Here is a 27,577-nt window from a genome sequence, read left to right as displayed (position 1 = left end):
TATAAATTTATTCCCGAATTAAAATTTTAGGATTAATACATATTTTTGGTGTTGAATAGATGGCGCTGATGTATAATTTTTATTCTATCTTTGTCCTTCTCTCCATATTTTCTATCCTTTGCTTTAAACGTTTCATTAGAGGCATTCTGAAGATGGCGTTGATTTCAATATTTTTACTCTATCTATATATATATATATTTTGTTCCATCAATTCCTCTTCTTGTTTTTGGCGCATGATGACAGACAAGATATGAAAAGTCAATTTAATACATTTTTTTTCTTTCTCTTTCAAAATTACAATACGTTTAAATCTTTGATTCTTGTTTTCAACGTGTCTTATCTTTTTCATGTTAAAGAAAATTATGCGTCGGGAAATTAAATTAAAAGAATAAGAATTTTTTCAAATACAGATATCTTCGTGTAATTTTTCTATTTTTATTTATCTATATATATATACTTATCTGTGAAATTACTTATCTTCCAAACTATTTATATCGTTATTTTTATGATTTTCTTAAAATTTTCAAGTTACACAAAGTGTAGATTATCTAATCGTAACTTTTTCTATCAAGTTAGATAATCGTAAAGAAGGATATGAAACTGTCTCGATCTATTACGAAAGTAAAAGACACGTATGTATTGTCGGTATGTATGCGTAACACAATGACTATAGTTTTTATTTAAAATTACTTTACGAGGTACATTTATATATACATAAAAAATGTATGACTAATACATTTAAGCTTACGCAATATGGACATATTCGGACACGTGCAATAACGTATTTGTAACACTTTTTTTCATTTTCATTCTTATATTCTTCGATTTTAATTTTTTTTTTATTTTGTTTACTTATTAGAATCGATTTTCGATGCAAATTATCAACGAGTTACATCTAACTTGTATCGATTTTTTATGAACGATACCGGAATGTTGCAAGTTTCTGCTCGAAACAAATAAAATTCTCATAAAACATCAACAACTTCCGAACGATCGTCGACGCGCGATCTCGAAAAAACCAGTAACGAATCGAATTCGGTCGAGTCGAGTCGAGTCCGAGCGTCAAAATTGACGAAGCGCGTAAAACGACGAGATTGGCGGCGGCGATGAAAATGATGGATCACGCATCAAGTACGAAGTAGAAATAGGCGATTAAAATAATAAAATGCGATTCGCGAAATGAACAAGGGAAACGGAATAGATACGAATCCGGGCTGTGTGTATGTGTATCTCTGTCTATATAATTAGAATAAACGGAGAAAGGGATAACATATCGAATGAAGGCAAATTTACGACACCGAATCGACCGAAATGAACGTTCTGCGCACAATATCTTCGAAACTTTTAGTAAAAATATGGGACGTACACAACGAACACTTGAGATTCTTGCTGACACGTAACATTCAATATACATATGAATTTCTTGTACTCGACGCGCGCACACACACACACACACATTCTTCCTCTCTGCTAGACAAAAGTGCTTGAATCTTTGATCCGCGTGTTTGCCATATTACGATGTACGCGTTATGTTACATACCACCATACATATATCCGCGGAAATTGTCGATCGATAGATTTGCTCGCATTTTCTCGTATCCTCGTAAAATGCACGGCATAAAAATAAATGCTCCTATTTCTCGATTACATATATTCTCTTTCTTAATTTTTTTCGCGCGCGCACGCGCACACACACACGCACGCACACATATATATATATCCAGAGACAGGCACACGAGGCGCGAGCGCACGTTGTCACGCTTCAGATTGAACTAAGTTGCATACTCGTACGTACATTTGCACATCATTAACTAACTACAGTTTGTAAAATTTTTGCTTTTTTTTACAAAATATCACAAAAATCACACCAGCCTTTGTTCGCGACAAAAAGACAACCGAACATCGTGCTATGCCGCTCGAAGAGAAATGACGAAGAATGAAACATCGAAACGCTTCATTTCTTTTTCTTTTTTCCATCGCGCACCTTATCCCTAACTTCCGCCGCCGTTTTCACCCCCGACTCCCCCCCACCCTCGGTCACGATGATCACACACCATCGTTTCGTTTCGCGATTCTCCGTACCGAATTTTTATCGAATTTTTTTTTCATCGAGAATTTCCTTCCAGAAAGGCTGGCTCGTAACACGATAATTATATTAAAAAAAAAAAAGAAGAGAATAGGCGTCGAGTCTGGATGGAAAAGGCGAGGCCGAACGAACGCGTTCCTAGGAGAGAACGTTAGCAAAAGCGTAGAAAACACTTAAATCTACTGTCTTTTAGATTTTTTTTTTTTTCTTTTTTTAGTCGAGATTAATTTCGCGATTTCCACCATGATTTGCGCTCGATCGGATCTATACATCGGATGAACAAGGTGCGAAAGCGAAGCGCGCGGAAAAGGTGCATAAAGGCTCTCGTTTTCGTTTCCAACGAAACTGCGGTGTTTTCGAAACTGATGATCGCTGCTGAGCAGGTTCCGGATCGATCGGTCACATTCTACAAAGAGGCGGTTCGAATAGCCTCGCGATTACACGATCGACGACCAGCATTCTCCTCGCGTCCTTCTTCATTTGGCGTCGTCCTGTTCCATCGGCTCCTCGGAAACTTCTCGGGAATGTTCTGGGGTAGTTCTGAAAAATCGGTAAATCGCTGCGTGAGTGAATCTTTCGGGCGAATCTCGAAGAGGAAGGAGGACGTATATAAATAATCGAATCGAGCTTCATGCATCGCTTATGTGCAAACGTACGTTAAATTGGTAGGTTGCTGCATCGATAAAGAGGCCATCGCGGACACTGTCTCGGTCTCGTCTCGTTCCTTTTGTCCGGCTTCGATCGCGCTCATCGAAGCCGTGTGCGCGTTCAACTTGACGCAAGGCCAATGAGACATCTACGGAATGAATGAAGAAAGAAAGAAAAAAGATTCGATACGATATTGTCTTTTGAAAATTAAAATTATATATTATATATAAAATATATATATAATTATATATAAAATAAAATTAAAATTATAATTATAAAAATTATAATTATAAAATAAAATTAAAATTATATACCTGCACGGCGATAGTCTTTTGCAGCGTGTCGACCGCGTTTTGACAAGGCGCCCTGGTCAATTCCTCCTCTCGAAGTTGGGTAGGTTCGTCCCCGAGCAGGGCTCGAACGCATTCCTGGGCGGAATCGCAGATCGCGGCCAAATCGTAACCGCCCTCCAGGGCAAGAACAACCTTACCGTTCGCCAATCCGAGCAGTTGTTGGGTCATCTTTCCGAAACAAGCGGGGCTCACCTTGTAACCACCAAGGGGAGCGGGATGCCCGATGGCCGCGTCGAAACCCGCCGAGACGAGCACGATGCTCGGGTCGAACGCTTTCGCGATTGGCATCACGATGCTACGGAACGCGGCCAAGTATTCCGCGTCCCCCATTGGTGGATTCAGCCCGCCGGACCATGCCACGTTCACGTTGTAACCCAATCCTTCGCCAGCCCCGCACTCTGTCGGCCCGCCAGTCCCTGGAAAGAAGTTACCTTCGTCGTGCCTGTGTATCGACAGGTAGAGCACTCGTGGATCGTCGTAGAACATTTGCTGCGTCCCGTTCCCATGATGAACGTCCTGAACAGAAAACGAACTCGGCATTAATCCTTCCTCCGATCTCGGCTGCGCGCACATATATACACACACACACGCGTACGCACGCACACGCGTCAAGGGACGTGAGAGCACAGACGATCGCAACAACAACCACCACGAACGCGAAAACGAACGTAATATGAAGTAAGGTGGGTATACGGTACAGTATATGCTACTGTGTATAGATACGTAATGTACGGGTGGGGGGGGATGGGAAAAGTGGGCTCTTACCCAATCCAAGATCAAGATTTTCCGAATATCGAGCTTCTGTTGAAGCAATCGTGCAGCGATCGCGATCGAGTTGAAGAAGCAGAAGCCCATGGCTTGGTTGGTTTCGGCGTGATGTCCCGGCGGTCGTACAACGGCGAAACCGTTCTTAATGTCGCCCATTGCGGTCTTAAAAGCCAGATCGACGACGCAGCCGACGGCCATTCTGGCAGCTGGCGCGGTATTCAGTTCATTCCACGTGGTGTCGGAATCGACGCCTACTCCACCGCACGGCAGCCTTACGAAACTCTTGATGGGCAGTTGAGAGAGCTTCGATACGTCCAACTTTTGCCGATTCATCGGATTCGTTCCTGCGCGAAGCACATTTTACACTTTGGCCGCGGTGGTGTCGCGCGAAATAATCGGGGAGAAGGGGAGCAAGGGATCGAGGGATCGTGGATGATTCTTTTGAATAATTTTCCTTTCGATGGGAAAGAAATGATGGATAGATGGGAAGAAGGTAAAGAGAGAAAAGGAGAGAAATATATATATATATATATATATATGTGAAAACGCCTAACTATATTTGTACAATAAAACTCACCAAAGAGTAAAGCATGAGCCTCGCTGTGACACGTTTGAATCTCTTCGAGGGTAGCTTTCCGTGAACGTATTCGATCGCAACGTTGCAACAACCCGGTTTCCGAGAGACGTGCCCACACGCTTTGCAACCTTCCTCCATGCTCGGGATGACCTCGAACCGTTTCGCCGCAAACGCAAGCATGCTTCAACATTAACGGGTCGTAGGCCAAACCGGTGGTAGGTCGATGAGACGAAGCACGAGCGAATAGATCGCCGGTGGATTGGTTTCCTCCCTGAGGACCTGCGTCCCGCACCAGGCAAAGAGAGAAAGAAAGAGAGAAAGAGAAAGAGAGAGAGAGAGAGAGAGAGAGAGAGAAGAGAGAAAGAAAGAAAAAAAAAGAGGAGCAGTGTTATTGTCGTTGTTCGAAGAATTGCGAGAGGGGGAGGGAACGAATGGGTGAGCGAGAAACAGAATAGAATCGAACCACTTACCCAAATGAACCAATGGGCTGGAAAGAGCTCTGGATAACGGTCTTGCGCTAGGTTGATTGTTTCTGCTTCCGCTCCCACTACCGCCCCCGCTGCCGCCATAGGCCGTCGAAGATTCGTTCGAGATCTGCAACGTGTGTCTCATCATCAGATCTCTCTGCTGTTGGAGGAATTGTTCACGATCCCGTTGCTGTTTCGAGATTTCGCTCTCTTCCGACATGTCTTTCTTCCCTCCTGTAAGATCTATCACCTCGGCAGATTCCTCGGTTTCAGGCGCTTCGTCCAATTGATTCGCCTGCCCCCTAGATCCGACTCGCGTCAACACCGTTTGACGTATCTGCTGTTTCAGGTAATTGTGCGCCTGTTGCTGGTCGTGCAATTGTTTCTCTGCCAGGTACTCTTCGTAATGGGTCTGGGGCGCCATCATGCCACCTTGCAACATCGGATGGCCCAACGGCAACGGCGCGGATTGAGTCCTACCTGTGGGAATGCGTAGAAACGAGAAATGATCGTGGGAACTACGAGTCACGTGTTGATCTGTTACGCAAAGGCGCGTCGCGATTCGTCAGCGAGGAATCGCTCGCTGCCAATGAAACGCTGTTCGCGCGTGCCAATTTCGCTATTCCAATTTCGCGCATGCGCGAAACGATCGCGTCCAATTCGTCGCGGAAAAAAGAGAGAGAGAGAGAGAGAAGGAAGGAAGGAAGGAAGGAAGGGAAAAAGAAAGGAAAGAAGGAAGGAAGGAAGGATGATGGCACGCACGCGCGTTGAAACAATGATCGGCTGGCAGGAAAGAAGAGAGAACATACTACCTAAAGGCCGGTGACCAGCCTTTTGCAGCCTCGCATGCGCTACTTGCGTGTCCGTAATGGGATTTGCCGTCGTGCTACCGTGATAGACCGCGGACGGTGGATGTTGCCGATTCGTTACCGATGGATGTTCCAAATTTTGCTGCATCTGCTTGTGAACGTAGCCACCGGTCGACGTCGCCTCTCCTCCCTCGATTACCGTCAACGATGGATAAAAAGGCAAGGTGCCGGGCAACATTTGTCCCGTGAGCGGCATTCCTAGTCGTGCGGTGAACGCCGCGCGTACCTCTGCCTCCGAGACCGTGGCCAATTTCGTACCGGTCTGCGGTGTACACAGGTGTACTTTAGAGACGGAATTATCGATCGGTCGAGTTTATAGTTATCGATCAAGCGACTCACCGTGTTGGAACCGGATGGAACGTGAGGTCGTCCCAACGAGATATTGGGCATGGACGGTGAACTGAACAACGAAAGATCCGATAGGCTACCTTGTTGACTGCTGCTGGTCAACGGACCCCCGTAACCGGTGTTCTCCGTCTCCTACGAACGAAAGATAAAAGAGAGAAAGAAAGAAAGAGAAAAAGAAGAGGAAAGGGGGATCTCGACAAGGATGGATTAATCATCGATTCAGAGATTCTTTTTAGCATCTCGGTCGGAGTGGAACACTCACTTCTTGGATCGCCGCTGCGTTTCCACCCGCTGTGGGGCTCGCTTGAGAATTGTTCACGGTCGGTGGTGAATTAGGCCCGGACTCTGGATTACTACTAGAATCTGAAAAACGTTCGATCAGAACGAGCGGCGGATTGAGCGTCAACGATTTGCCTGCGACTCGTCGCGCGAGACGAGACTGGAATTTGGGAAAGCGTTGACGAGTTACCCACCTCTCCCCCTCCCTCCTTTTCACGAGGAGGGCGCTGTGTGCTTGTCCCGAATTCCATTGCCGTGCGAAAGAAACGCATCGCGTGCATCGTTTCGCCTTTCGACTATATATATATCGTATCGCAACCGAATCATCGATAATTTTTTCGTACAATTATCGTCGTGACGTAATAAAATAATTGGAATAAGAAAAGAAAGGAAAAAAAGCAAACGAGACGAAACGAAAAGGCGATTTTCTCTCGCTTCTCGGAAATGAAAAGAAAAATATATATATATATATATTTTTTTTTTTTTTTTGTTAATCGGTAAAACAATCGTTTGTTGTCGAACATGCTGTTACTGGACACTGGCAAAAAAAGGCAAAAAAATCAATATAGATAGATTAATCGAAAAAAAACACGGGTGCAACGAATTCTTTTCCGCTAATGCTCACGCAGGAAGAGTCGATTAATTTCGATTCGTAGTATGACGAGTGAATTTTCGATTAAAGCTCGATCGAAGGACGTACTTGCTAGCAATGATTTCCGCTTGAGGTGCGACAGCAGCCGATCCTTCCGTCGTGCCATCAGGGGTGAATTTCTCGACGCGGCCATGTTCCTCTCCACGCGTTGCTTTAGTCGCACCTTGAGCAGGTTCGGCTCCGAGGCTGGCCAATTTTAGCCAGGGTTAGTTGTTGGTCGTCGTTGTATCAGGCCGGGGGTAGTGTAAAAACAGTGTGTGTGGGTTAAGTGAGTTAGGTGGATTTGGGATATGGAACACCATATATATATATATATACATATACGTATATATGTGTACGTGTATGCGTATGTAAGGAAGAAAGAGGGGAACTGGAAAAATCGAATAGTAGGGAAAAGGACGAGGCGTATAATGATGATACGAGCGTGTCGATAAAAATTAAATCTCCATAATCTAAATTTCACATATACAATGATACGATCGACAAGCTCGCAATCGCTCGTAGGAGAGGGGGGGAGGAAAGAAAACGACGAGTGTGTTGCTGTACGTATCTCTATTGGAAACATTGTTGTTCTCTGTGTGTATGTCTGCAGTATGTGTCCGTGTGTGTCGTCGACAGGCAAAATGGTCGGGGATCGCAAAAAACCATGCTTTAGTTTAGGCATTCTACCATCGTACATAGGCACACATATAAAGAGACTACCTTCCACCAAATATGCTCATCACTCGACATCACGGGAATTTATAGTAGAAACGAATATGCGCGCGGGCACGCATATACATATATATACATATACATGTACATGTACATATACATATATATATATATACACATATATATATACACACACACCTGTTTTCCGTAGAGGGAAATCATCGGCGAATTTTTCCTGCAACATCTGCGGCATCCTGTACGGATGCGAGGCGTTCGCTGCGCCCGCCGATTCCGCCGATTGCGGCTGCAACCTGATCGACAAATTTTTATTTCTTCCTCGTCCTCGTTAATCCTCGTTATTATATCCGCTCTGCTCAATCGAGTACATCCACTTTTTTTTCCATCTATCTCGTATCTCTCAAATTCGTGTTCAATGGAAATAGAGATGCAGAAGAAAAAAGGAATGTACTCGAGGAAAAGGGATCTCTAAGAGTAAAATCTTACCAGCTTCTGTATCCGGGTGTGCCAGGTACGGCCCCGTTAGCAGCCGCGGCGGCCTCCCTTTGCTTCTTGTTCACGAGGAAGCTCTGAAAATCGCAAGGTTTCATCTCTCATTTCACCCTCTTTGTCGCCGTAATACAAAAAAATATGGACGACGAGACAAATTTAAAACTAGATTTATATATATATTTTTATATTTTTTTTTATTATATTATCATTTGACATTTCGCGAATCTCTCCCCTTCGGCGATGAAAGTTATCTACACACGCGAATGGGATTATTCGAGATACGAAGTACGGGGTCTTCGACCCCCCACTCGAATATACCTGAAGTCGTTGCTTCACCTCCGTCGAAGCGATCGCGCTGTGATCGTGTTTGTCCTTCTTCCTCAACGCTTCGAGCCTCTCCTTCTCTCTCCTTTGCTCCTCCAGTTGTTTCTGCTGCTCCCAAAGCTGTGGCAAAAAGAGAGGGAAACAAAGAAACGTAAACGTTAACGTGGAAAATGGGGGATAATACGGCGCGATCTTATATATGTGTGTATATATATAAGATATATTTCATTTACCTTCAACTGATGCATCTGTTGCTCGTGCAGTTCGGCCAATTGTCGTTCTTGCGCCTGATATTGTTGCCGGAGAATTTGTTGTTGAAGTTGATGATGCTGTTGTAGCTGGAAAAAGAAAAGAGGGAAAAAAAAAAAAAAAAACAAAAACAAAAATCGAACGATTCGAAAAAAAAGATTACAGGATTTCGATCGATCGATTTATATTACCTCGAGTATCTTCTGCTGCAACACGTGGCCGTGAAGGGTGGATGGATCCGCGGAGCCGGTGTGATAACCGCTCGATGTCAAGGTGGTCGTAGTAGCGCCAACTCCGCCGACCAAGTCTCTCGGTCTGGACATCGGGGAGCCTGGTGTGTCCCTGGCCATCTCTGTGTACCGACATACACGCATCGATCGATATATGTGTGTGTGTGTGTGCGCCCGCGTGTGTTGTGTACACAACACCCGTAGAAGAAAAATCGATACGCGATTATCGCTCTCTACGACTCTGTGTAAGAAAGAGATGGTCGAAAGGAGAAATGGTCGACGCGAGTATAATAACGAGTCGTAATAATAACAATGTTATACGTGGAAAGAACGGAGAGAGGTGTATTCCGCGGTATCGCGAAAAAACGAGCAACGTGTTGGGGGGGAGGCAGCTCGAGTTTAATGGTTAAACAGAGACGGATGGACGGTCAGCCGAGTCTCGATACCGTGGTTATTTTTAGAAGCGTCATGCGCGGCAAGTACCTTATCTTCTCTTTTTCTCGCGTTTAATCGAGTTTTAATCCACCGCCGTGATGGTCTGGTCGTCGAGCATCGTTCGGAACGAGCCGAAATATTCTTCTTCCGACACCGACGGCGACCGAAGAGTCGCAAGAGGGAAACGATTCCGACGTTTTAAATCGAAGCCGAGTGACTGACTCTCGTTGTTTCGCGCGACTCTCGCTTGATTTTCGATCCCGATTCGAACGCCTCCCAGCGTACGACTCGTGATCCATTCCCGTTCCTTACCTTTCTGCGGTAGATGCGTAAACGCGGACGCGATCTCGACACTTCTGTAACCCACGTCTTCTGAAACAGAGAGAGAAAGAAAGAGAGAGAGAGAGAGAGAGAGAAGAGTTTGGTATATGAAAAGAGATAAACACCAAAGTTTTTTTATCGGGAAAGCTTGCTCGCTCGCTCGATTCGTACCGACCGAGGAGGGAAGGAAGGGTCGTTACAGCGCAGGCGCAGAGCGGTGCGCGGCCAGCACTCGATTCTCTCGATTTGAATGGGATCGATCGGTTGGAATCGGTTGGAATCGGTTGGAATCGGTTGGGAACGGATGGGGCGAACGAGAGAGAGAGAGGAACGGGCCGAAGATGAGCGCGAGCGCGAACGGATCGAGGCTCGACGAGCGTCGAGAGTTAGCGGGCGAGCAGAGGTCACTGTACGCTGCGAGAATTCCTTCGAGTCAAGTCCAAGGTTAATCGTGGAGGAGGGCCGTTCCTCGACGGGTTTGCTTTGCCGCTCTTGTTCACCTCTCTTTCCTCCGTGCTCCTGTTACCCCAACCGAAAGGTAGGGATCGCAATTACAATCGTTCGCTCGTTCCAACCGGAAATACGTGCCTCGATTTATCGATATTTATCGATATTTATTAATCGGTAATAATTATTTACGGCGAAACTCGTTCTCTATCCGCCACGCTTTTTTTGAACGCGTTCGAAAAATTCCATTCTCTTTGCGAGAGGCTAGCTCTCTCGAAATTCGATTCTAATCGAGTCGAAATCGTGAGAGAAAAAAAAAAAAACGTTTTCGATTTCAATTCGAGCGATTAGCCGAAACACGATTACGATTCGCATCGATTGATCGATCGATCGATACGCGAATAGGTCGTTTTTCATATCGAGGCAAAACGAGATATGAATGGAATCGAGCCGAGTCGAATCGAATCGGATTAAAAGAGAATCGTGATATCGACGCCTCGCCACAGCGTACCGTTATTATTAGCGACCGAATGTCGGTGTGTAGGTCAGCCGAGTAGTTGATGTAGAAAGAGAAAAAGGTGACCACGGTCGGTTCAGCGAAACCAGTGGTTCGTATTCTACCGGTGGTCTTCGTGTCTTGAAATACGAATTCGTCGTATCTCCACTAACGTGTATATTTATATATATATATATATATACACACTTTTCGATGGAAAAATGACGACAACGCGCGACAACGATCGACCGTCATCCAATCCCGAATCCGCGAGATAGCGTATCGCGAGAGAGAATCTAAGGATCCGAGAGAGAACGCGTGGGAGAAAAGTCGAGAGCGGAAACTCGATTGCGTCGCGTCGGTTCACCGAAGGATAGTTGGTGCGAGCGAGACAGGAGGACGAGCAAACAGAGGCAAAGTAAGTTTTTACTCGTGTTCCTGGCCGGTGGCCGAGTAGCTAAGATTAGACGAACGTTCGCTATATATAGGATGACATTTATATACGCACCTACTAAACGCGACTGTACACGCGTCTCCTTCTAGTCCTCTTCCTCTCTACCCCGTCACACCTATACGCGCACACGTTACTTTCTCCGTTTGTCCCTTCGTTCTTTTTTCAATCATCGTTTTTCTTCGCGGAAAACGTATCGGAGATTCGGCAATTAGATCGAGTTTCATATATTTTGTCGCGTCGATTTGCGACGCTCTACGTGTGATAGGAAAAAAAAAATTGTGCGAACGAACGACAAAACGAACGAAAAAATCGTGACGAAGAATGATTTAATTCGAAAAACAACCGAGGTGAAGTAACGAGATCGCGCTGGTCTGACGTGTAGGCGTGTATACGTATACACGGCTACGTACGTATGTATTTCCACGAGTTCAGAGTAAGCAAGAGGAAGGAAGACCAATGACCTCATAATGGTGGTGATATCGGTATAACTCGAATCGACTCGGTCGCATTTGGGTCTAGACTAGACTCTTTCTCTCTCTGTTTTCCCCCTTTCCACGCTATATTCATACCATTGACTTTTCAAAGTCCACGATGATTCCAAGTGAATATTTTTTTTCGTACATGTACGAACAGATTATTCTCCCAACATGAAACGATTCCAACATTTTACAGGTTACGGAACGAAACGGCCGATCGAACCACGGTACTTGACCGTTCGCATTTTAAATTGAACTCGTGACTTGGTCTAAGTGGCGCGAATGATTCCAGTGACGTCAAGCTTGTTCACTTTCTGCCTCTTTGTTGCGATGTATTCGCGAATCCGTTTCGAGAATATCGTATATCGCGACGAGAAAAATTTGTATCGAACTTTTTCTCGTATCGAGAAGAATCGCGAATTCAACAGTCGAATTTGTACGGGCAATGTGCGCATGCGCTGACGTGTGTCGTCATCCGCGATATCCCGGCAAATGTCAGTCTACCGTGGTAAAACGATGAATCGTGGCGCGCGCACGTGCGTGCGTGCGAACGCGTGACCCGGTGTTGGCATCTCGAATGTGAATTTTTCCTTGCCCATCCATATGACAAAGTTCGTCCCTCTTATTGCTTCCCCTCTTTCGTAAATGGTATTTAAAACCATTTGCGAAAACTAGTCCGACTGGTCTTTCTCCGTACAGACGTGATTATATTGCGTACGCGTCAATATCTTTGTTTTCTCTTCTTTTCTCGTCGTTTATGCCATTTACCGGTTGACAGGAAAACAAGCATCGAGAAGAATGCAAAGCTTGCATGAAAGAAACGATAGCGTTATTATTTATGAAATTGAGAAACTGTTGAGAGTCCATGTAAAAACTTGGATGCGCATCGTAAATTAAAAAAAATGAATAAGAGAACGAAGAAGAAATATTAACGCGTCGATATATACTCTCGAAGTTACACAAACGACGCCAAGTACAACAGGTGTCCGGTTGATCCAAAATTGGCTTTTGAATCACGACACGAAATCGAGACGATTCGAATAGAAAAACGTGGATTATCGATTGAGAAAAATTGTCGAATATGGATTAAAAAAGGTATATAAAAATGGTAAAAATAATTGGAATTTTGAGACTCGAGTATACATTGAATTATGATGAGATAAAAATAAGAATGTTAGAGAACGTTGGTCGTTTCGATAATTTACGATATATTACGACGTTCGTAGCCAATGATCGATGAAGAGTGAATTCGATCGTCGAATATTACATAGAAAACCGGAGAATAAAAGATTTCGATGAACAAAGAAGAATCAATGGTGAAATGAAGAGGAAGAGAAAGATGCGAGGCAAATGTCGAATCGCGATAACAAAGAAAGAGAAAAAATACGCGTGTGATTAAATGCGCAACGACGCGTTACTAGAATACACTCGCTCGTTTAAAGCGAATTCCGTTCGTTTGTTCGTTCGTTCGTTCGTCATTCTCGAAGAACATACATCACGTCGGTATATTTGTAGGTCTAATTAAATGCTGACACCAACTGATAAGATTTAGAACGTGATTTAGTCACCAATGTGCATCACTGCGCACTTATATCACTTACTGTGCACCAACAAACACCATTCGATTCCAATGGTAGCCGATGAATTTAATCGCGAATCAGTTGGAAAACATTATAAGCGAGAAAAATAACGTCTTGCGTTTTATCGAAGACAAGCAGCCATCGATTCGAAGGAATCGGCACGTCAACGATAAACGAATTATAACAGTAGAGTCGTCCGAACAACTCGCAAAATATAAAGGTATAAATTGCGAATTCGTTGGAACATGGGCACGCGCGCGCGAAAACGTAACGGATAACGAAAGAGAACTGCGCGCGCGATGCGCGCTACTGTTTCTTTCGCGATTCTCTCGCATTCTCTGGGGGGGTGTCGCGCGCGCACGATGACAGCGCCCTGCCTCGTGAGACTCGCGAATCTCGGTTATTTATAGAGACCCGGTATTGTTGCGTTCGAAGCACATTTGTACTTTTCGCCTGAGCGCGAGCCGGCTACGTAATTGTAAAACTGCTTCGCTACGTTCGTCTCCTCACCGCCACCCACCAGTTTCTCTACCGCTCTAGCAACAGCCGTCGCTTCTTCACCGCATCCTCCTATTCGCAATCGTTGCCCTTCTGCCCGTCTTCCTGCTGCCTTTGCGCGCTCCTCCCCTCTCCGCTGCTACATCGATCGTCTCTCTTCGTCCTTTCCACGTTCCTTCGTTTTACCACCGACTACCACGTACCGTTAAAATTTGGACTCGTCTGCGTTGCTCGATTGTTTTCGTCGCGTCGCATAGCGCCGTCTAGTACTAGGCCCAGTTGCCATTCTTTTCTTTGTCTCTTCTGTTCTTTTCATCCCATTTTACCTCTCGTTCTCTTTTCGCTCGGAAAATCGCGCAGGCGAATAAACGCGAATTTTTTTGCCCGACGCGTTTTATCTTTATCGCAAATTTGATTTTCCTTTTATTTTCTCGTTTGATGTTCGATAAAAAACAGGTTTCGGTTTTACGTTACCGAATCGGTATTGTTCGGTATTACAAACTATTTTAAACACAGCGAGTAATTTATTCGTCAAGAAAAAAGAAAAACGATAACAACAAATGCCGAGTTTTCAATTTTATATACGTACATCCGCGATTAAAAATCGCGATAATATCGCTAATAACGTATTCGGCCGATGCGTTTTATTCCCAGATTACAGAATACAATTTTTTTTTTTTTCTTTTGAAAAAATGAGGCAATACAAGAAAAGAAAAAGCAATAAACAGAGTGAAACGTTGAGACCTCTGAAAATCAGTTGCAGGTGGTTTCTCTAATGAACGATCGTTTTCAATCGATCAAACTTTTTTCATTTAAATTCGATATCGATATCCACGTTTCTTTTCTCGTTATTACCGCGTCTTTTCTTTCCCTATTATCTTTCAGTTTCTTTCGTTGTTCATAATGCGGCTTCGACGATCCCCGTATCTCTTAGAATACAAATCTATAAGAGAGAAAAAGAGAGAGAGAAAGAGAGTATTATCGGGAATCACGAGAAAGCTACCTTCCGAAAATAGGAGACAAGGTCACCCCTTCTTAAACCATTTCCTACGTTCTCTTCCTCGCTCCGTCGCACCACCCTAAAACTCGAATGTATCGATCAGCCGAGCGGCGAATTCCGATACACTCGTGGATGTAAGATATGTGTATATATATTTATATATCCGAGAAACACGTTTCAAATATTTTTTCATTTCCATTTTTCATCCGTTTTACATCGAGAATTTGTTTCACCTTGTAAAGAATATATCGTCAATGAACATTCATCCGTCGTCCGTAATTACGATCGATCGAGTTTCTGGAAGAAAAGGAAGGAGACATCGAATGGAAGCGAGAGCGAGCGAGCGAGCAAGAGAGAGAGAGAGAGAGAGAAGGAAGGTAATAGCTAGGAGTGGCAATGTTTTGAATTTTTCTAAAAGATGGCGCGTGCTGGGTAGCGCCGCTCGTGACTCCAATCCATCCAGGGTCTCTCGTCACTTCCGACTATTTATAGACGGCCGCTCGATATGATGTACCGGTGTTATTTTTAGCGGCTTACCTAGCTACGGCCCTTTCACCCCTTCGAAATAGCACTCGGGGAGACTCGAACGATAACGGTATTCGTTACGCATCGAATCATTCAATATCGACGATTTGTTTTTAATCCGAAAATCCGTAAAAATCGTCCGATTTTTTTTCAATATAAATAAATACGTACGGTATATATATATATTGACATAGAATTTTTTTTGCCTATGCATCTTGGAAAAATTCGAATCGCGATAACCGGCGTTCGTGATCTCATCACGTTCGGATACCAATTGCAATTCTCAATCCGAAAGATGTTTATTTGCACAGTCGATCACGTAACTCCGTTTAATTACGCGTTGGCGCGTATATATATATCGTAAAACATCTTCCGCTTGAAAAAGTCAAATCGATACAAATATTCCAATAGGACTCGTGGTCCTTCTCGAACGATACTTTTTCCCTCTTCATTTTTCCCTTCGAATTCTCGTGCAGGAATTAGCGAAGGAATCACCTCCGAAGGTAGCGTTAATTCACGCGTCGAATCGTGAGCGAGGAGAAAGAAAGAGACGGAGAAAATTCACTTCGTAGGTGGTCTCCTCGTCGGTAATACGCCGTATGGCGTGCTAGGATAAAAATAGTAACGGTCCCGTTCGAAAATACCAGCTGCTAAAAATACGAGGAAAAATAAACGTCCACACGTGCAAAAACATGCATTAATATTCGCTGTGCGCGCCCAATGTTCGTGTTTTCGTGTCGCTAGATGCGCCCAAGAGGATCGGGTAAGAAGAAGGAGGAGAGAAGGAGACGGAAGGAAAATGGAAACCCAAGAAGCGTGCAAATAGAAACGGATGGGGGGAGAAAAAAAGTGGGACCACTTGACGATTGCTAGGCCTCGAATCGTTCCACGAATCGTACAAAAAAGAAAAACAAACCGGGACGAAGGAAAGGACGGTTGGACGATCTACGAGATGAAAGCTTGATCTTATCGCGGTTTACGCGGTCGGTATGTATTTTCAAACTATCGTAAAACGCGTTGGCGCCATCCTGACAGGTCATAGCGATGCTCTTACTGACTCACCGAAAACAAAAGTAGCGACAAAACCATGATCGCGTTATCGTTGTTGTCGTCGAAATACGTCGTTCGCTCTCTTTTCTCTTTCAAAGATCGAAAGATTCGATTCGATCGAAAGAGACGGAAATTGAACTACAAAAAAGAAAAAAGGATGAGGAGGGAAAAAAAAAAAAAAGAAAACGAAGATGAAGTAACACAGTTACACGCACCACGAGGTAAGTGTAAGAGATGAACAAAATAAGAGAGCGAGAGCGAGCGAGAGGGAGATAGAAAAGGAGGGAAAAGGCAGGAGTAACGTATAAATAGATGGAGGATGACCTTTGCACGGATCAACGTTTACTTTTATACCACCGTTATTAAGCTAGGTTATTGGTTCTACCCCTCTCCCGATTCCTTCTTTTCGGATAGATGCCACCGTTCCGACGTATCTGGGTTATGTTTACTACCCCCTCCCCGATATCTACTCTCCGCGTATCTCGCACGAGGTTTACGCGTGCTCCAAGTTTGGCGCCTCCTACGCTTAACGTTTCGTCGCCTGGAAAATAGATACTCGCATCCTTCCCGGCGTTTCGAAATTTCGAAATTCGAAAGGAGAAGAGGAAACGCGAAAGCAAATCGGACAAAGGGAAGAAAAGGGAGGTATGGAAGATTAGAAGGTTAAACCTAAAGTCGGTTTAAGAATCAGCTATGGTAAGCTGAATCGTCCCCGTCGAAGAAACGGTAACCTCCGTTCACGTAGCAACGAGCCGTTGCGATAAAAATAGAAATAGACATGGCGAATCGATCGCCGGTCGTTTCCGTCGGACTATCTCCCCCTCCCTCTCCCTCTCCCTCCCTCCCTCCCCCGACCGATGAAAAACGTCCGTTTTTTTTCCTTTTTTTTTTTTTCTCCTCCCCATAAATTTCGACTCGATCAGTCGGGAATCGAACCTGTGTCAACCGGTAAGATGCAGGTTACCACGAGGGTAGGCAGGGGAATAGAGACACGATACGAGGATTGGCGAAGGCGAGTCTGGGAAAATCGATAGAGGGCGTTGATGCGGTGAGGCGAGGCGAAGGGAGGGGAGGACAGGGAAGGGCGGGGGAGGGGGAAGGGACGGAGGGACGGTGGAATGGAGGGGGAAACGATTGAAAATTGGCGTAGCGAGCGACCAACACACCACCACCACCACCCACACCTCCGGAATGGAGAGCGTTACGACGCGACGGAATTAGCACAGGCACAATAAGCGATCCCGCCTTCGCTCGGAAAAATAGATTTGGCAAACTACCAAAGCTCGGCTTTGAATAGATCCGAAATATATGGATCATCGTGGTCTTTTGCGTTCCTTCTCGAGCCGTGCCCGCGAACGCGGGTCCGAGTGAAAGCGACCTTTCCCCTCCCTTTCTTCTTTCCCCTCGCGCTTTAAGGGTTTAGACGCGCGCTCGCAAAGCGCGTTTTTGGAAATTTTTCAGGAAATTGTTATAATCAGAAATCAACGATCTTTCTCTTTTCTCCTCGACTTTGGAAAAACTTGCAAAGCTAAACGATAATCATTATCATTAACCGCGTGTTGTGCTGTCCTCCGCCTAGAAGACCGAGGTTGAGAAATGTCGGTTGGTATAAAGGACAAAAATAAATGGAGAAGCCGATGAAAATAAACCAAGAAGAGAGAGAGAGAGAGTTTACACGTGTGTTTCACTCGTTCGTGTTTTGCTTCGCTCGCGAATTCGGTGGAAAAAGGGAGTTTCGATCGAACGAGATCGATTTCGAAGTCGACCTCGTTCCAGTGCGGGCAGATCGAAACCGAAACCGTTGACCGGCTTGTTCCACCCTCGCCGCCCGGTGAAAAACACATGCACGGACAGAATGTTTGAACAGAGCGCGGTTAATTGATCGTTCGACGCGCGCGCGCGAAAAAAACAAAGCGCGCCGATCGATCGAGAAAACGCGGTGGCGGCCGATATCGCGTCGAGATACGTATATATATATATAAATAACCGTGTTCGATACGCTCGGCCGATAACGGAAATCACTGTGTTACCGCTATTTCGGCATCTATCGATCTCTCGGTATCGGATCGATCGGTGCGTTGGTGTATTATTAGACACCACGATTATCGAAGAAATTGAATGGATGGAGAGAAGAAGAAAGATTTGATTTCGAGGAAAAAAAAAAAAATTCGATCGGTTGGACAATTTCCGGTCCTCGTACGACGAGCGTACGCGAGACAGGGTGTACGCAGATCCGATTCGATACGATACGTAAGCTCGCCAATATGCGCGCATGCATAATGCCAAGCATAACCGAGTAGTTTATTTATAACGTCGCGGAAATACACTCGACGCCTTTATTGTAAAAGGTTGTGTAACGCCGTTCGCGGCGTTACGTAACCGCGAGAGAAGCTACCACGTTCAGGAAAGAAGGAAGGAAAAAAAAAGAAAAAAAGCGACAACAATCGCGTATCATCACGTTGGACGACGGTCGGTTGGAAGAGGCCGAGTGGAAGGGGAAGGAGAGAGGGAGTGGAGTGGGGGGCGGACGGACGCTTCTCGGCCCGCGTCTTCGATTGGCCCGCGATTCGACGAAACTAGCGAACGAATTTGCTCGCGACGATTTACAATTGGCGATATATTGACGCGAATACGGATAATTCGGGAGATCGTGAAGCGAGTCGTTATTCGACTGTCGATCGCGCGTACGCCCGATCGTCCATTCGAGGAACGAGAGAGAAATCAACGATAAAATAAATGGCGATAATCGGTAGAATCAATCGTACTCTGTGGGCGAAGTTTCGCGACAGATGTATTGGCGGGGAGAGGCGATCACCGCGCATTCGCCCCGATACGAAAGGAATGAAACGATTGTTCGGATTGATGGCGGGCGCGATTGGTAGCTGTTGCGGGGCAATCCTCTACTTCCTCAATCAATCGTCGCCCGTGGACGCGCTCGATCTGGAGATTCGGGTGCCGAGGTATCCTTGGTCGTTCAACGGTGTATTTAAAGCGTTCGATCACGCGGCGCTGAGAAGAGGATGGCAGGTTTATCGAACCGTGTGCCGCACGTGTCACAGTCTCCAATACATTCGTTTTCTCGATTTGATCAACGTAACGCACAGCTTGGAAGAGGTTAAACAGATCGCTTCCGAGTTTGAGGTTTCGAATTCTGTTTTAGAAATGTTGATATAAATAATCATACGATATGATACGTTAGAATTAATATAGATAAATAGATAAATAAATAAAATTCTGTTTTAGAATTGATATAAATAATCATACGATATATATTAGAATTAATATAGATAAATAAATAAATAAAGAGAAATATAGTGGAGAAATCGAAAAGTAAATCCTTTCGATCAGGTGGAGGACGGTCCCGACGACGAGGGGAATTACTTCACGAGGCCGGGAAAATTGTCCGATTACATTCCGTCCCCGTATCCGAACGAGGAAGCGGCGAAAGCGGCCAACTTTGGCGCTTATCCACCGGATCTCACTTACATGATTCTGGCGCAGAGGGATGGTGTGGATTACGTGTTTTCCCTGTTGACGGGATGGATGGATCCGCCGGCGGGGGTCGAGAGCGAGGAGAATCAATACTTTAACGCGTATTTCCCCGGCGGACGTACCACGATGCCTCAAGTAAACGAAAATGAAAATACGATTCGTTTTTTTCTTTTTTTTTTCTACGATCTTCCCTTTCCTCCCCTCTCGACAGATGTTGATGGAGGGAGCGGTCGACTACGACGACGACACGCCGGCGACCGCATCGCAAATGGCCAAGGACGTGGTAGAATTTCTAATGTGGACGGCATCCTCGGAACACGACACGCGAAAGATCATGACGTTGAAGTGCATAGGGATCTTTCTGATCCTGATGGTGAGCACTTTCTACATATACAGACGGACCTGGTCCCACGTGAGAAGCCGCCGCATAGCTTACGTGCCGAATTCCGTGACGCGGGAACCGCAGTTCCCGGCTCGTGTATCTTCGGACGCCGATCGAGCGAACAAGAAAAGCGGTGTATTTCCGATTCGATAGACAACGGAACGAAATTTCTATTCCTGAAATAATACGAAAAAAACCTCGCCGAGAAGGTTCGACAAAAGGCTCGAAAAAAAGAGGAATATTTACGGGGATAATTACGGGATAGAATCGAGGAGAGAAAAAATATTCGGGGGGGGGGGGGGGATCGAATTGAATCGATTCGATTCGATTCGATTCGATTCGATTCGATTCGACGCGACGCGATTCGATTCGATTCGATTCGATTCGATTGGGTTGGGTTGGTAGCGCGGGCGCAACATGTGCCACCGATAATCGTTTCGCAACGAGCGGCCTTGACGATGCCCGTATGCTCGATCGGGCCGTCTAAAAATAGAAAGCTCGAGAAACCGTGCAACAAACGTTATGCCGTCTCTTTCTCTCTCTTTTTCTATCTCTTTCTACCTCCCTTCCCTTCTCTCTCTCTCTCTCTCTCTCTCTCTCTCTCTCTCTCTCTCTCGCTCTGTCTCGCGATCAATCGTAGGCTTCGAAACGGGAAATAACTTTACTGATTGATCGTGGATCACGGATTACGTATGACGGATAAGAACGGTCGGTGATCTATGATCTATTTCGGATCGAAAGATCCCCGCTGCGTTTCGAGGTTTATTTTTGCTCCTTCCTTCCCTCCGACCGGGCCATTTATATCGTCGCATTTTTTTTTTTAATCCGCGCGCATTGCCATTAAGAAAATTGGTTCGCGCCAATTAAAAAAAAATCCGTTTGAAATTCTAATTTTCCGCTCTCCCTTTCCTTTTTCTCCCTCCTCCTTCTCCTCTAATCGCGTTGCGCCTTTCCGTTTCGTTTCGTTTCGTCTGGTCCGGTCTAATCGCGTCACATCGTGTCGCATCGATGATCTATGCGCCCGTACGACTCGTCTCGGCTTGCTCAATGGCAACAAGTGCGATCGCGGAAGAGAAGGGGTGGCACGAATCGAAAATATATACGAAACGATGAATGAACTCTCCGCGTTGACGTTGAGAGCGCGCCAGCGATTTCGCGATCAACCGTGAGAAGCGAACCGCGGCCGTGATCGACCATCGCTTCCAAAATACAATTTCTATATATATATATAATAATTCGCGATATAATCTTGTTTCGTAAGATTCGTATCGCGACCGATATCCCGAATATTGACAGTGGACAGTGGAGGAAAAAGATTATATTGCCATGGTCGTCGTTACACTACACAACTATCCCTATGTTTTCGCCGTGTGTTTATATTCGCGGCAATATATTGTTCGAATACGCGTCACGGTGACTTTGCGAACCGTTGGTTCCCACGCGGTTAGAATAGCGTCAAACCGCAAGCAATGGGTCGGCGTTGACGATGACCTCGACGACGGTTCGCTTCCTTCGCGTGTAAATCGCGATTCCGCAAATTACGATACGTCATCCGAAATTTATCGATCGTTATTCCCCGCGTTCTACACTCCTCTGCGTAAAAGGCGTTATAAAAGCGGGGGATATATTTTAAACGATTAAAAACTTACCTTTCGTCGCGATGGCGCTTGCTCGCGCTTGCTCGCTGGACATTCTGTTTCCTCCAACATTCACCGAACCCTGCATTTACCGTCAACGCTGCAACGTTGTAACTTTCTTCTCTTTTGGTCGCATGCGTTTCCTGTAAGCGATATTTTTCTACAAATGCGGCACAATTTACACGACGAGTGTGTACGCGAGCGCGAAATTGGAAATTTTGAACGCGAAAATTTGACGCGTCGAGTGCAATTCCTTTTCCACTCTACAACAATCTTTATCAATGAGAAATTTCGATATATTTATTTACACGTCACACGTGTATACAATTTCATTTGAATTCGGCGATACGAGAAGATCGTGGAAGAGAATCCTTTCCTTCCGTCTATGCGCACGAATCGATCTCTACGAACGGCTATCGCGTTCAACACGTGCTCGATTTCCATCGTGTATTGTACCCGCGATCGATATCATCATTGTCGCGATACTTTCGCCTCGTTCGAAATCAATCGCTGGCCGAGAAATTTTTCCATTCGTCGGATAAACGATAAGGAAAAAAATGTATAGGAAAATGTCTCCGCATAATTGACGATCCGATTTGTTTGAGAAACGAACGATTGTTAAATAAATAGCGCGAATGACGAAATGTACAAAGCACACATTGATCGTGTCATACTCGCGAATGCGCGTGCCCTCGCGCGCACGCACATGATGATTACACACGCACGTCAAATTCGATACAAATCGGATTTCGATCGGAGACCGAAACGAAACTTTCGATTACTTTGGAAAATATATAATTGGAACGTTTTTTTTCTTTTTTTTTCTCTCCCTCCGAATCCACAAATAATCACACGAAATGGAAACATTGTTCGTTTCACGAAACCGCATGATCGAGTCATTTACTGTGAAAATAAACGATGAAAAATCGACGTGAGTTTTCAAGTTTCAAAAGGAATGAAATTTTCAAAGAAAACGAGAAAATAAAGGAACCGTATGTTATTTAGATTTAGAAATCAAACTCTGTTTAGGAACGGCATGCTGTTCAATCGCGATTACGATGAGAGTTGTATTGGTGGTGGTATTGGTATTTGTAGCTCGTGAACAAGTCCGTGTCAGTGTCCGTGACGGTGGTGATGATGATGACGATGATGGTGGTGGAGGTGGACGCGGCGGCATTGGTGCTGGTGGTTGTGATGGTGGCGATGGTGGTGGTGGTGGTGGTAATGAGTAGTGGTGGTACTACTACTGGTAGCTGTGGTGATGATGGTGGCTGTGGTGACTAAAGAGTGGCGGTAGCGGTAGTGGTAGCGGTAACAGATCGAAAGTCACAAAAACAGTCACTCGCTTCCATCGTTAGAATCGCGTTCCATTTCCCAAAATGGAATATTCAATTTTAAGATGCACTCAATCAACTGGCCGAGATCGAGGAAATACGCTTGAAAAACTGTCGTCTCGCGTATAAAAAATCCATTTCGATTCGTAAACCATGTATATATACACACATTTTAATCGTTCGACACGTGGCAAAAATGCGACGCGTAGATTCGTATTGAGAATGTTGTATGTACGAGTTGCATGTATATATGACAACGTAAGGAAGAAAAAGAAGGAAGTAAATGTATGTTTTTGTGTGTGCAAACGCACGCGCGCTCGCTCGCATTCGTGCGTGCATGCGTGCGTGTGTGTGACATGAAGACAAGAACAGAATAGATAGAAAAGAATGGTGTTGAGGGAGAAATAAAGAATGAGTGTGTGTATATATGTGTACGTATGAGAAAGAGAGAGAGAGAGAGAGAGAGGACGAGAAGAAAGAGAAGAGAGAAAGAGGAGATATATATATATATATATATGTACATATATATAAGATGGAAGAAAGTTAGAGGAAGGAAATAGAGATAACGGAAAGAGAGGGAAAGAGAAAAAGAAGAAGCAATACGCAATGGACGAGTAGCAAACGGGAGAACTAGCAATGGTCGGTACCGCGTAAATTCACCAACACCAAGAGACTTACTGGTAACGCTGCCACACCTTTGCGTAGCGCGAACGTAACCGACGTCTTGCAATGGTACTCGGTGTAATTTCTCTTTTACCACAAACACTCGGAAAACAACGAACGCGTAGAAGACAGTTACGTTGATCGCTCGCGAGACACTCGCGATACGCCTTACACAGAGCGTATATGCATGGCATGTACACATACGAGAAACATAAAAACAATGCGATCGCCCTGCTACCTCGACGTGGTTTGTTCAACTATAACGGCTCGCCCGATTATTGCCAGATGCACTTCGTTACCTTGGTAGCACGCATGCGTTTCGAGACAACACACGAGGAACGCGTAAATTGGATTCTGCGGAACGATGCCTAGCTTTTACATCGAACCTGTGCACCCATAGCGACACCATTCGTCGCGAACAAACTATCGATGAAACTTTCCACGAATTAATAACTCTCAACTTTTCATCGTTCACCTACGATTTCACGATTTCCTATAGCTATGCGAGTTAATTGTACAAGCTATCTCTAACCTACAATTTAGCGGATCGTTGCAGGCTTGCCAACTACCACTGCGACTGCTGTATCTTACTTAGACGACCTCGGACGACAAGGATTACACGATGACGTTGCAGGTATTCCTTCCTTTATTCTCCTTCTACTCGTCTCTTTCCTACTCTTCGCCTCATAGCATTTCACTGGAACGCTTGCGCCGTATTCGATCACCGCGGTGCTAACATCTAACGGACGATGCTGAAAACAATGTGTTTTCGCGTACCACTAACGTATAACCAAAAAGTATACGTCAGTTAAATCATCGCATTTCATTGGCATCGATAAAATTAATCATTCAAGAGAAAGTTTTGGATCTTTTCAAGCACAAAGGATTGTACAGTGTACTTTTTAAAATGATCATTGATAAATAATAATAACCACGAATGATCATCAATCGACCATAGTCAACTTTTAAATCGAAGCTTTCGTTCGTAAACGTTCCGTTTCATTTTACAAATTGATACGTGAGTAATTTTTTTATTTCTTCTCTTTTATAATTCGTATCGTGCGAATCACGCTATGAATTCATTATTACATCGTCGAATATTTAATCGTCAATTGATTATGTCGGCAAGTTTTTTCACACAGATAACCTCTCGAATTACGTTGCGATATTCCGCGTCGCATTTGTTAGAAAGAAATGTCTTGGTTATTCGGGCGAAAGAAACAGCACAAGGATTCGCCGTCCGATTCGACGGAAGAGGAACAGGCATCGAATCAAAGCGACGATTATGAATTCGTTCCGAATTGGTCGATACAAGGGAATAAGAGTCACGACACCACGTCTACGTATCCAAGCGGTAACTTGTATCCTTCGTACATACCTCCTGTTCCAGAATTCGGCCAAGTTGTACCAACCGATTCGTCCAAAGATTTTAACCAAGGGGAGAGTACGCATTATTTGAACGGTGTTCCATTCAAATTGTGCAAATACCTGGAGATCAACGCGAGCAATGATTTCGAGATAGACCAACTTAGGATTAGCGAAATTTTATCTTTCATAGAGACAATAAGGAGTCAAAATTATGATTACGATTTCGCATTGGAGGAAAGTATCGTGGCAGAAATGAACAGTAGAAATAACGAATAACTTCCTCTCGGCATATCGGATGTCTTCACAGATCACGTAACGTTCGCGTCGAATCAAAATTCTTGGGTGTTTTGGCCAACACGTGCAATATAATTCTTGCGTAAGTGGTATCGTTAAAAATACACTGGCGTGAACACTTTCGTTTTCTTCGTATACATATCGTATACGTATTCACGTCGGTTGATATGAAAAATCCAATCTTATATTTTCATCATTCTACGTTTGACGAGAGAAGAAAAGAAGATGAGAAAAAGTGAGAAAAAAGTGAGATAATGATACAAACTGCAATGGCTTAATAACACTCAATTACATACGAGCACAAATTTATTGTTCAAAGATGATGACACGTTCACGATTCGATGCGTTTCCAATGTAAGATAAATCGCTTATCCGATAAGTTTAAATATACTCTATATATTATAGATAATGAAATTATACATTTGTAACACACGTGTAATTTTTAAATATCGATGTATATATCTTTTAATAAAAACAATAAGCACTGTTAGATGATCGATCTTTTCATCGAAATACAATGTTCGAATAACAATGTTTTCGCTAATATATAAATATCGTCGAGTGTATCGATATTCGAACAAGAAAGAAGATTGTGCGAACGTTGTTGAACGTTATTCTAGAAGATCTTATCGTAGTAACAAACATAATAAAGTGACGATAATGACGAGAAGTATGAATGGCATCCACGTTTTAAGGAAACCTAAAAAGCTGAAAAATACACGCGTAACGATTAACCGTATTTACGTTTGTCGTGTAAAAAATACATGTTAAAAAATATCTTTCCTACCTCACATATTTTCCATGCACAAGCATAAGGAAACCTAGTTTTACCATATTCCAATTAGTTGAATTATTGTACGACATTAGGTTTAACGCTGTTGCTACGTGTGAATGACAATTATCGTAACATAAATAATGCTGTGAAGAATAAGAATAATAAATATAACGATGGGGAAAGATTTTAGGATTAGGAAAATACTTTCTGGCTTTAGGAATATATTTATAACAAGCTTACCTTTCTACCTTTATAGATTTCACTAGCTTCTGCAACGGCAGAATCCCATCCCTGCACGCCTCCTTTGGCTTTCGTATAATCCAATTGCCAATACTTGGTAGGTTTTCCAAATGTCATACTATCTTCGGCAACGTGATATGGACCGCTAAAATCTCGAATCACACCGGTAGAAGTGGCAATACCCATATGACCGATAATCGGTAAGAAATACCTTAAGAATAAGAGATGAAAATATATACGTTTCGAGATATCGAGGAATAAAAATTGCCAAGCCAGAAAAACCGATATATTCGTAAATATTCGTCTCGAAGAATATTTAGACCAGATTAATTAATTTCGATGTGATGAGTTAGGTTAATACGATGCACCAATTCGATGCACTTATTTTTTTCACTTTACTCACGTAAGAATCGGTAAAGGTGTCCAAACTATGCAAAATGGAAATCTTTGCCTTTGTAAATCTATAGTAAGATCCATGCTTAATGTATTATCCGAATAATCACGCGATACAGACAGCAATTCCAAATCTTTCTTCATATTTTGTTTTGACAATGAGAGACAAGGTAAATTTTCTCTCCGTTTCATGTTCTCTCCAGAGACATCTGACGTAGTTTTTCACAAGCACAAAATTCGAAAGCATACCGATTGGCGCGGTAATAATTACGCATTAGTTATTCCATACTTTTTTTTTTTATTACCGATTCACGGTATGAAATAAAATCGCGATATCAATAACGATTGAAATTGAAAATGTCAACAATATAAAATTACAATTATAAGAAATAAAGAATAAATATTTTATTTCATAAAGGTTAATCTGAACAGGCATCAGCTATGCACAAGAAGAGGAAAATAGTAAGAAAAAGAATGAATATGTGATAAGAATTGATCGTCAGCGTCATCTTTTCCAAGAACAATTTCTCTTCGAAAAGCCCAATCCAGAGATGGCGTTAAATGTCGATTCTTGTCTTATCTCTTCCTTCTTCCACCATTTTCCATTTTTTCTTTGCGTGTTTCATTTACGGCATTTACTTTGAAGATGGCGCTGATCTCAATATTTTTATTCCATCTCTGTTCTTGTCCCATCATTTTTTCT

The 27,577-nt window shown here is 43.9% G+C and overlaps 4 protein-coding genes across 15 annotated transcripts; 2 read left to right on the top strand and 2 right to left on the bottom strand.

The window, feature by feature from the left end:
* Nucleotides 1-637: 637 nt before the first annotated feature.
* LOC408331 (histone deacetylase 5) lies at nt 638-24,393 on the bottom strand. 12 transcript variants are annotated; one of them, XM_006570444.3, is made up of 18 exons: nt 23,820-24,393; nt 21,820-21,950; nt 9,762-9,821; nt 8,976-9,136; nt 8,769-8,873; nt 8,530-8,655; nt 8,206-8,288; nt 7,900-8,012; nt 7,096-7,233; nt 6,379-6,479; nt 6,108-6,248; nt 5,709-6,030; nt 4,903-5,379; nt 4,433-4,711; nt 3,853-4,199; nt 3,049-3,603; nt 2,743-2,882; nt 638-2,626 (listed from the first exon to the last, which is right to left on the bottom strand). In XM_006570444.3, exons 2-18 carry the CDS (start codon nt 21,893-21,895, stop codon nt 2,563-2,565), a joined length of 3,288 nt encoding a protein of 1,095 aa, XP_006570507.1. In that variant the 5' UTR covers nt 21,896-21,950; nt 23,820-24,393; the 3' UTR covers nt 638-2,562. The 12 variants fall into 12 exon arrangements, with proteins under 12 accessions (XP_006570507.1, XP_391882.3, XP_016770193.1 ...); XM_391882.7 differs by having other exon boundaries at nt 5,712-6,030; XM_016914704.2 differs by having other exon boundaries at nt 9,762-9,818.
* LOC113219091 (cytochrome c1 2, heme protein, mitochondrial-like) lies at nt 16,933-20,783 on the top strand. Its single transcript, XM_026443731.1, has 2 exons — nt 16,933-19,437; nt 19,645-20,783. Exons 1-2 carry the CDS (start codon nt 19,033-19,035, stop codon nt 20,353-20,355), a joined length of 1,116 nt encoding a protein of 371 aa, XP_026299516.1. The 5' UTR covers nt 16,933-19,032; the 3' UTR covers nt 20,356-20,783.
* Nucleotides 24,394-24,538: 145 nt separating the features above from the next.
* Nucleotides 24,539-25,927, top strand: LOC726486. Its single transcript, XM_001120846.5, has 2 exons — nt 24,539-24,822; nt 24,947-25,927. Exon 2 carries the CDS (start codon nt 24,999-25,001, stop codon nt 25,446-25,448), a length of 450 nt encoding a protein of 149 aa, XP_001120846.1. The 5' UTR covers nt 24,539-24,822; nt 24,947-24,998; the 3' UTR covers nt 25,449-25,927.
* Nucleotides 25,762-27,069, bottom strand: LOC410283 (transmembrane protein 222). The gene is made up of 4 exons (XM_393764.7): nt 26,885-27,069; nt 26,482-26,692; nt 26,254-26,384; nt 25,762-26,174 (listed from the first exon to the last, which is right to left on the bottom strand). The coding sequence occupies exons 1-4, from the start codon at nt 27,064-27,066 to the stop codon at nt 26,093-26,095; spliced, it is 606 nt and encodes a 201-aa protein (XP_393764.2). The 5' UTR covers nt 27,067-27,069; the 3' UTR covers nt 25,762-26,092.
* Nucleotides 27,070-27,577: the final 508 nt, after the last annotated feature.

The sequence above is a fragment of the Apis mellifera genome, linkage group LG11 (assembly GCF_003254395.2).
Source record: "Apis mellifera strain DH4 linkage group LG11, Amel_HAv3.1, whole genome shotgun sequence".
NCBI classification, from domain to species: domain Eukaryota; kingdom Metazoa; phylum Arthropoda; class Insecta; order Hymenoptera; family Apidae; genus Apis; species Apis mellifera.
This window is presented reverse-complemented; position numbering and strand designations above follow the sequence as displayed.

Coding starts and splice junctions, on each gene's coding strand:
- LOC726486 (XM_001120846.5), top strand. CDS start 24,999: ATGTCTTGGTTATTCGGGCGAAAGAAACAGCACAAGGATTCGCCGTCC.
- LOC410283 (XM_393764.7), bottom strand. CDS start 27,066: ATGAAACGGAGAGAAAATTTACCTTGTCTCTCATTGTCAAAACAAAAT. Junction 26,385..26,481: donor AAATCTATAAAGGTAGAAAG/GTAAGCTTGTTA, acceptor TATTCTTCACAG/CATTATTTATGTTACGATAA. Junction 26,175..26,253: donor GTGCATGGAAAATATGTGAG/GTAGGAAAGATA, acceptor TGTATTTTTCAG/CTTTTTAGGTTTCCTTAAAA.
- LOC113219091 (XM_026443731.1), top strand. CDS start 19,033: ATGGCGATAATCGGTAGAATCAATCGTACTCTGTGGGCGAAGTTTCGC. Junction 19,438..19,644: donor AGATCGCTTCCGAGTTTGAG/GTTTCGAATTCT, acceptor CCTTTCGATCAG/GTGGAGGACGGTCCCGACGA.
- LOC408331 (XM_006570444.3), bottom strand. CDS start 21,895: ATGCAGGGTTCGGTGAATGTTGGAGGAAACAGAATGTCCAGCGAGCAA. Junction 6,031..6,107: donor TTCCATCCGGTTCCAACACG/GTGAGTCGCTTG, acceptor TGTACACCGCAG/ACCGGTACGAAATTGGCCAC. Junction 4,712..4,902: donor CAGCCCATTGGTTCATTTGG/GTAAGTGGTTCG, acceptor TGCGGGACGCAG/GTCCTCAGGGAGGAAACCAA.